Source organism: Hetaerina americana, unplaced genomic scaffold, assembly GCF_022747635.1.
Source record: "Hetaerina americana unplaced genomic scaffold, ioHetAmer1.1.p SCAF_48, whole genome shotgun sequence".
Taxonomy (NCBI): domain Eukaryota; kingdom Metazoa; phylum Arthropoda; class Insecta; order Odonata; family Calopterygidae; genus Hetaerina; species Hetaerina americana.
In genome coordinates, this window is record NW_027287073.1 from 1,312,874 (window position 1) to 1,322,586 (window position 9,713).

Below are 9,713 nucleotides of genomic sequence, written 5' to 3' on the forward strand. Positions count from 1 at the left end.
TTTTTTTCACGTCTAAAGTGACCGCTTTGAGAAACAGACTTATTTCCTACCCATGCACAAACGACGCGATAGATATAAAGACTACGCTGGGGGGGATAAGGAGTAATTGGATTCAGTGAAGGCGCATTTGATTATAATGATATCACCAAGAAAATTCCGTTCAGGGTGATTGATGACTATCAGTATTCCAGATTTCTGAATGCGGAACTAAACCTGGAAGAGTCTCAAGGAGTTTTCATTGTTCCAATGTATCCGGCTCCCGTCTTCACTAGCACCTCTGCAGTTGCTGACCCCGTAGTGCGTGTTCCACTGCTGCTGCTGAGACAGGGAGGTGTTCGCCAACTGCTGCTGGGACTCTTCTTGCTCCTGTTCTGTTTGGATTTGAGGCTGGTGCTGTTCCTGTATGGAAGTTTGGTATGGATGCAACTGTTGCTGAGGAATGCAGGTCATATCTGCAACTTGGTTATCTTCGCTGATCATGGCAGATGTGTTAGAAGGTATGACTAAGTTGTTGTTGTCAGCCGAGACATTATTATTGTTCATAGATATGGCTGCGGATGAAGAGGAACAACAGGTCTTGCAAATGCTGCTGCAGTCTTTGTCTCTACAATCCTGGTGGTTGGCGGAGGGTAGCCAGCCACCATTCATGATCGGTGGCAAAATGTTCGCGGGTGTGAGGGATGGTGCCGCAGCAATTGAAGTCTGCATGAAAGAATTCGACGACGACCACTGGTCACTCCCACGGGTGACTGTGGAGGAGGAAGCAACGCAGACCGATGATGTGGTAACGACGTCGGCGGACGAATTGGCTGCGGAGACGCGGCTCCTCTTGGCCGCTCCGGCGCCCGCCCAGGATGAGGCCGACCGTCTTAGCTGCACGGTCGAGGTCATAACCGGCGGCGTCGCGGCGACGGATGCGCCCTCCAGGCCTGTCTGCTCCCCCTGGGCTCTGGAGGCCGAATTCCGCGAGTAATGGTGACCGTGGCCGACACTGCCGTGCTGGTGCGCGCGACTGAAAGGTACCGCCGGGGTATGGAACTGCGGGGGAGCCGCGACGCCCGTCCAGGGTTGCTGGAGGAGCCTTTCGTAGGCCGCGGAGGTGCCGCTGGTGCTGGAAGTCGTGGATGTAGTGGTGGAACTGGAAGAGGAGGCCGTCGACGAGGATAGTGTGGCGAGGGAGGACGAGGATTGTCGTAGGTGGTGCCCCACGATCGTGCCCTGGGAGTGGAAGGCCTCTCTGCCACCCCTGCAGGCCTTGCAGGCCACGGCTGCCACGCCCGCGGTCGGCTGGTGGTGGTGGTGGTGGCTTCCCTTGAGGACGCCACAGTGACACCGCGGCGGCGGGCAAGTTTGACAGGAGGAACCGCTGGAGGCTTTCCGATGGACTTTGGACGTACCGTTAATGGCTACCGATCCCTCCGTGCAGGGTGTTGCAAGGGCGTCTGTGGAAAAGGAGAAAGAGAACCGTTATAGGAAATTGGTACCGTTACAAGGAATGCACGTATTTTCCATAAAATTGAAAATTAAATACTATCCTAAGAAATTTATCACTTTTAGACGATTTCCGATGGGTTCATGTTTTCTATATAAATGTACAAGTAGAAAGAATTGAGGAAGAATAATCTTCACCGTTGAAAATATTTTAAATGATTATAGGTACAGCAACGTAATCACAAGTCGAATTATTAGGTATTCATTTAACCATCTTTAATACAATACGTACTTATAATCATGTTTGCACATATGCAAGGTCTATACATTGATTACCTTATGACGAAAAATTTCAATGGATTTTTGAAAAGACAAAAATAATCCCAATGCAACAATTTCAGAGTGATCAATGATTTTCACACTCTGAAATTGTTGCATTGAAATGCATATTAGCGGATCACTCCGTTAAAAGTTACTGTTGCGGCATGTCCCACAGTTTTTCAGAATTTGAAAAATTGTCTCGTTATGTACTACATCCTTGGAGAATTGGGGTTCGGCAGTCCATAAAGAGTATCATTCTTCCTTGTGGAGTTCTAAGATTCATTCTATACTATACTATTAGATTGGAAAATTATTTTATTCATTTGTTCATAATTTATTGAGTCGTTTATTCCGTCCATTATTCGTCATTGCTTTTTAGATTGTCTAAAATTTGGCCTTCCATTTCAACCTTCCATACATTCTCAGTTAAACATATCATATTTACTCTATTATCCCTCAATAGTTTCCTCCCTCCTTTTATCCCAAACGCATATCGTAATCTACCTCTTGTCATATGTGTCCAATCGTTCACGTGCACTCTAACAGCCAACATTCTATGTATATCTATGCACAGATATATCCTATCTCCTCAAATTATAGCATCCTTGTCAACTATGCGTAGGTACGTATATGTTTCCTATAAAATTCTTTGAGGATATTTTTAGCTTATTGAAAAATATAAATATCTTCTGAATATACAAATATGAGTTATTGTTGTAATATACAGCATGGGGTTTTGGGATATCTTGTTAGTCAGGGATTAGAATTATAGCAGTGGTTACCTGGAGCCATCAAAAATGTATCCTAACCCGTCAGGCTACTGCTTCCCAAACTTTAATATGAAAATTTCTAACATTCATTTTTTGGGAAAATCAGCTTTAAAAATAACTGCAATTTAACCTAAACCATATTTTTACTGCAGAGTGGACAATAAAGTATATATGTATAGCATTCTACAAAAACACTAATTCGCTCAGTAAAGCCCGCGTCACAGAGTCGATTCTGTCTTCTGCTCTTAGCGCTTCTGATAATTACTTTTTAATAGGCTCCCTAAATGTTTGCAATCTTTTCCACTCCTAGTTTAGCCTTAAAATTCAAGGATAAGAATAAAAATTGTGCAACAAAATAAATTTTGAACGTACATATGGAGTAAATTAATTTTGCGTCCAATCCACTAGAAAAAGGTTAGCATTGTCATGGAGATGTTTTTCAAATGAAAGATTGCACGGTGTCAAGATTTGAATCAATGAGGCATGGCTAAACCTTGAGCTGCACTTAATTTTAAGATGGCGGAAAAATTATAGATATTTTAATAATGGAATATGAAGCATAGTGGTCTTTGAATCAATTACTCAAAGTAGTATTCTATATCGTTAGCTGGGGTTAGGCGAAAGAACCATGTGGTTCCCCGGAGAATGAATTCACATTTGTCTCAAGAAAGCAGCCTTCATTACTTCGTTTCACAAAGCCATGCCATCTGTCACGCACACTTTCGCCGATGTCTTTCATGGCATGTGCAAAGAGGGACTACTATCCGCGCAATATAAAACCTCCCCCCCTCCCCCCCCCACAGGACAAATGACGCAGAAACCTTAATATTCTTTTCGGTCGGGAGCGATTTGTCTCCGCTTGCGATTGCAAGCATGTCGTCAATGTTCCCGACTGGAAAAAGGACGGACGGTAGGGAAACTCCCTACCCCGCCCCTGCAACAACTCCGGTACCCATTTCTCCTCCCGCACCCTTCCCATCCCCACTCTCCGCCTTACCCCCGCCCCCACACAGCACGCCTCGCCCGACCTCCGGACCCATTCCCCCATCCCAATCCCCCCGTACCCTAATCGTCCCCGCCCAAAAAGACCCTGCAATCAAATGTGACGGTCCCCCCCACTCCCTCGGACGAAATTACAATCACAATGGGAAAAACCGTGTTTCCATCCTCGGTACCTCAGAGTATTTATCGCCGTCATTTTTTTCCTCGTTTCGGGTCCCTCCTACTATCCCTCTCCCATCGTTCTTCCTCCGCCCTCCCCCCAACCCTCAAACCAACAATCTAGGAAACGTCGCCCTTCACCCCGCAGGGTCGGCAAGAGTGCCTCGGCTTCCATTGCGAACGCGAAGAAGGAATATGCGGAGAAACGATACTCGGTCATAGGGTGCGTTGGGTATGGGGTGAAGGAAAACAGGTAAGGAAACAAGGACGAACACAAATGATAAATAAATTTCTATCGAAAAAATATGTCATTTCCGAGATCCGAGGGTCAAAAATTAGTTTCATTTTTTCCCTTGGTCATTTACTCATCCATGGTGTTCGTCCTAATACATCCTCTAATTAGTTTTCCTTTATCATATCACAATTTTTTCAAATCGTACTGTGCGTCATATATACCCTAACAAACGCTGACAAGAGGCAAAAAAATGCTATGCATCAAGAGATAAATATTAAAACACCAAACACATAAAAATGACACTCACACAAAGGTCGAAACGTTTTGGTATTCCTTACGCCTTCGACAATGAAAGTAAAGTGAATTCTTTTTTCTTAGCGAGGAGTTGGAGGGAAGAGAGATTAAGTATGATGCAAAATACTGAGAGAAGAATGGTGTGATGGGTGAGAGAAAAGGCCGCAGGATCGGAAGACCGGAGACAGGAGGGGAGGATAAGAGACGTAGTCTGACTGGAAGGTATGAGAGTTAGATAAGATGTTTAACTGGACCATATCAATACCTAAATAATTATACGCATATTTGTTTTTTACTTTTCTTAGCGAAGAAGAATGTTGGAACTGTGAAGAGGTAAGATACGAGCAAATATCAGCAAACAACTCTCAGACGTCTTGTGACCTGAGTTGTCGAAAGATTGGGATATTTCTTTGGTGCATCCAGTGGCTCGAAGCAGTGGTGCTTGGGTAAAGTGGCTAATATTTATGGGGATGGAGAGAGAGTTGAAGTTAAGTTCATGGAAACTAGGAACTGCGGATTCACTATAACATATACAGCTTCTACGAGTATTATGTGCAGTCTCGCTAAGATGAAATAGGATCGTGGCTATTTAATGAAGATGAAAAAGCTTGTAAATATGGCTTTGTAAAGATAACTATATGTTATACGTATATGTTATACTCGTTAAGTATATATATATATATATATACTGTATATATATATATATATGTGTGTGTGTGTGTGTACGAAATACATACCAAATATTATACTGCTCATGTGAGTGTTTCTATATAATCAATATTTTATATCGATTATATCGAGTCGGTTTATAATATTAATATATATATATATAATATATTTATAGTATAGCCAGTTCCTTTCCCTGTGCCGGTAATGGTTTCCCAGGAAGATCTGGTACCCGAAAAATCACATAGCTTGGGTGGAGCTGCAGGTGCCCAGAGTACCTTGCCCGGGAATCGAACCCGGGACCCTCCGGTCAGCAGTCCAACGCTCTACCCACTGAACTACCGCGACCCATATATATATATATATATATATATATATATATATATATATATATATATATATATATATATATATATATACTATATATATATACATAGATGATTTCGTCAAAGTAACATGGAAGTGTTGAACAACAAAATTGGATAGCAACAAACAATATAAGAACACAAAAATATCACTCACACGGTATTTCTTGATCATTTCGACGGAATTCAGCTCCGTCTTCATCGGAAGAGATGGAAGTAATTATACGTATACCATATGGATAATTATATCACCTATGTAGGTATATATACTATATTTACACGTACATAAGGTCAATCGCAAGCGTGGCGGTGAGTTTGAAAACGTAGACATACAAAATAAAGATACAGATTTGTTTCTTGAATATTTTGGCGGCACAACTACCTTTCTCAACGGAAGGAAAAAAACTCGTAATTATACACATTCTATTATGATATTCGTTATGATTAAGCCGTCTTCTAGAGGACGCTATTCCTTATCCCCGTGACCGTCCTTTTTTCCTAACCCGTAGCACTATACCTCACCATCTTCTTCTCTATCTCTTCACCCTCCGTCGAGTTCCAGCAAAGAAAACCCTCCCCATTATTGGCGTTCTGAAAATTCTTGCGAGTTCTGATGGCCTCCCGGAAATTTGGTAGCGGAAGCAATGATGTGTCCTCCCAGTAGTTTAGACCATTCCATATTTCGTGGAATTCCGTCATGATAATCATTAAGGACAAAAACCATTGTCATAGATTTATTTTTTTATCCACACGACCCTGTTGTACTATACTCGAAATCTTCCCTTCGTGAAATTTTGCATAACTACCGAATTTATGAAGAACGAATCGTCAATGATCTTCAGGGCCGAAGACTGTATTTTGAGCTGAAGCTGAACATTTCAGCCCCGAACATGATTGACCAGTCGTCCCTCGAAACTTCGACAAATTTTACCCGGTGGGGGTTCTGAGGTTTCACCATAAGTCGGTATTCGCGTGGAAAGCGCCATATCTTTTATCACAGTCGCAGGTAATGTTTATGACGCTGAGTTCGGAGACCGATATCGTATTTTATTGAAATACGTCTAGATACACTTAGAACATTTCCAAAGATAAATAAAGTTATCAATTTAGGAACAATGAGATACATTCGCACGGTTTCCTAGGAATGGATGCGGACTCCATATCTTAGTACTAAGGGAGTGTAATGTCAAATTCAAAGGGAAAAAAATGAAAGACAGCTAAGGAAGAGGTACATAGAACATTGACCGGGACGATAAGAAAGGAAGAGGCTGTTGAGAAAACTATAATTAAGGATAGAAATACATGCCCAATAGAACAATGAGAATATTAAAATAAGGATATTGAAAGCTGGAAACGAAACTTTAGGAATATTAAATGGGAAATTTACAGAGAAACAATGGAATAAAAAGTACTATATACGAGAGAATTAGGTGGATGAAAGTATAAAGGGTTGAATAATTATCTGAGACGTGAAACTAATGAGGCGAAAAAAGCGTTTTGGAAGAAGCAATGGAAATAAAAATGATATTTTCATGAATAATTTGACAAAAATTTGATGCGAACAGGGACGAACCATTTAGTTAATGTGACATTTAGGAGGAAGAAAAATCATAAAACACGATTTTTGTTAAGGCCAAAAGTCAATTCCGAGCCCTTTCCTGACTTCTTTCTACCGAAACTATATATATTTTCTTTTGTCATCTTCATCAAAATTTTTTTTTCGACAAGGAAGAAAATATTTCACTTAATATGAGTGGTAATTAGTTAAAATTGAAGATGTGGAGCTATTGGCTGTTAAAGTAATAATCTCAAGAAAGAAGATCCTAAGGCCAATAAAAATAATTAAGAAGAAACTCCTATACCGGTATTTCGGTCACACAGGTGACCATCAACGGGGAGAAAATCAAATAGGGCACTTGAACTAAGAAGAGGAATGTGCACAGGCACCGTCCAAAGTCAAGTGACTTTGGACGGTGCCTGTGCACATTCCTCTTCTTAGTTCAAGTGCCCTATTTGATTTTCTCCCCGTTGATGGTCACCTGTGTGACCGAAATACCGGTATAGGAGTTTCTTCTTAATTATTTTTATTGGCCTTAGGATCTTCTTTCTTGAGATTATTACTGGTAATTAGTTGGCCAAATTATTTTCTGACATGCGATACAAAGGACCATAAAAAAATAATAAAACGCGACTCCGATATGAATTAAGTCTCACAAATGTGCCCACAACAAATAACGATCTCTCCCTCCCTCTCAAACAGTTGCTTCATACTTGGCCCGAATTCTTTCTTATCTTGGATCGCTTTTACATCTTTTAATCAACAGCTTAGCTCTCCGATGTGACGTGAGATATATTTTGTTATATGTCCCATCATAAATTTCAATGCATGCGATTAAAAGCACGGCGGCCGGTGGTGTTGGTGAAGGCGGGGAATTGAAGGGGAGGCAAAGGACCCTTACACCAGGACCCAATTTAGGCCCTCCTCTCGAGCAGAAAGACAGCGTCTCTCGCACAATTCCCCCCTCCCAATCCCCTGCCGTGTCAACACTTAAAAGCATTCTTCCCTCTTACCCTTCCCACTCCTCTCCCCCCATTTTCCGCCTCCCATTTCGTCCGGAGTATTCCCTGAGGATCTGCCACCAGTCGAGTGTGTTTCGGGTGCTGTTTTCTTCTCCCCGTTGCCCGTCTACGGCGAATGCGGGCGCATAAATCGCCCAACCATGCCCATTGTCGCACGTCTAAGCTGTGAGGGCATGCTACAAGAAAAGCTTTCAACCGCGAGAAAAAACTGGTAGGAAAAAAATTGTTTGTTAGATCTTCAGTTTCAGTAGACAAATGCCCGCGGCGGATTTAGAATGGACTAATCTCTTGGATGATGAAGCAGTTTCGCGATCAACAGAATTTCATGAAATGTTTGCTTGATTACGCAGCTGTATCATGAATGCAAATATGATTGATGGGAACTATTTTCTTTCAACTGGATGCTAAAAATTTATTATGCCGAGTGGTTTTTGGTTAAAATATTTTTGTAGTCCCAAATTTCAACTTCCTTTCCAAACCAAAAAGTGTATTTTACTTTGACTTTCGTTAATGTTCACCAAAATAGAAAGGGCTACTTTAGTGAATGAAATATTACACATTATTTTTGTGTTTGTCATTAGTAATGTTTTTGGTATTTCCACCCTAGGATTGGTTTACTGCAGCGCATATCTTTCCAATCTACTGTATTTGAATGCAAGACAAGGCTGCATATTCTAGGATAGAGAATAATGCGGTGGTTTTCCGTTGCCTTCCTAATCACAGTACTGCGGTCGATACCGTGCATTTCACTCTCGCCCGTAGCTGGAGGCTGTTGATACCGGGCTGACCCACTCTGTCTGCGCCACCAGTGGTGAAACTGCTGCCTTTCACCATGGGTTCAGGGGTCTATTTTTCTCGTAGCCTCGTTCCGAAATGCCATTCCCGTGGTTTTTTCTGTTAATGTGTGGTTGAATTCGTAATTCTACATTATTAATTATTATTCCCTCTGTAATTATTTATCTGCGTGAATTCTAATCGCACAAACGATATTGTTCTCATTGAAAATAATTGTATCATTAACTATGAAAGGAAAGCCTCACGCAGAATGGAATAAGGATGAGGCAATTCATGAATTTTGCCCCTTGATTAAAACTGAAGTGAATTAATTATGCTAGCAAACACCATTAGTATACTCACAATTCTTTTGGAAGAAATCCATGATACCAAAATTACGAAATAATTTTCATAAATCGAATTCGGAAGCGAGTTCAAATGCGAATCATGAACTGCTAACTTTTAAGTGTCAATTTGAATTTGCACATTTGCGTTATTGCCATAATACGGGGGCGACATTCATCAATACGAGATCATGTAACTTTTTGAAGGAATTACATATTTCTAGTAAATTCATATTTCTTATGTACAGACAAACGCTATCTCTTCAAGAAATATTTCTTTTGGAAAAATTTGGAATTGTTATCCTAAAAATTGATTACAAACAATAGGAATATTTTCTCCTATTGGATGCGTGTTGCCACACGAGAAAAATTAACTATCAAGGTCAAAGGAAGATCGTTATTTAAATTTATTAAAAATTAATAATATTTTGAAGCGTATAACTTTCACATAAGTATATGTAGAAGTGCTGGAAAATTATAGGCTTACATTTCAAGAACAATTGTAAATGCGACCCAATATTGTCATTCCGATGGACTATGAAATTGAGTCAATGAAACTTATATTTATATTCTCCAACCGGAACCCTTTCTATCTAGTCTCCATTGAAGTTGGAAATACATCCTGATTTGCAAATTCGTTGCAACATTATTTCGCAGTTGGGGCTTATGTCATTCTATAGAGATGTACAGTTCAAACTAAAAATGTTACGGTAGTTGAAATGTGTCAAAAGCTGGACTTGGCATATTAGTTTAACTGTAGGAAGCAGAATTT

At 40.8% G+C, this 9,713-nt stretch overlaps 1 protein-coding gene across 1 annotated transcript; it reads right to left on the minus strand.

Moving 5' to 3' along the window:
- Positions 1-207: 207 nt before the first annotated feature.
- On the minus strand, positions 208-5,942 carry LOC139693380 (streptococcal hemagglutinin-like). The gene is made up of 2 exons (XM_071591508.1): positions 5,747-5,942; positions 208-1,442 (listed from the first exon to the last, which is right to left on the minus strand). Exons 1-2 carry the CDS (start codon positions 5,940-5,942, stop codon positions 208-210), a joined length of 1,431 nt encoding a protein of 476 aa, XP_071447609.1.
- Positions 5,943-9,713: the final 3,771 nt, after the last annotated feature.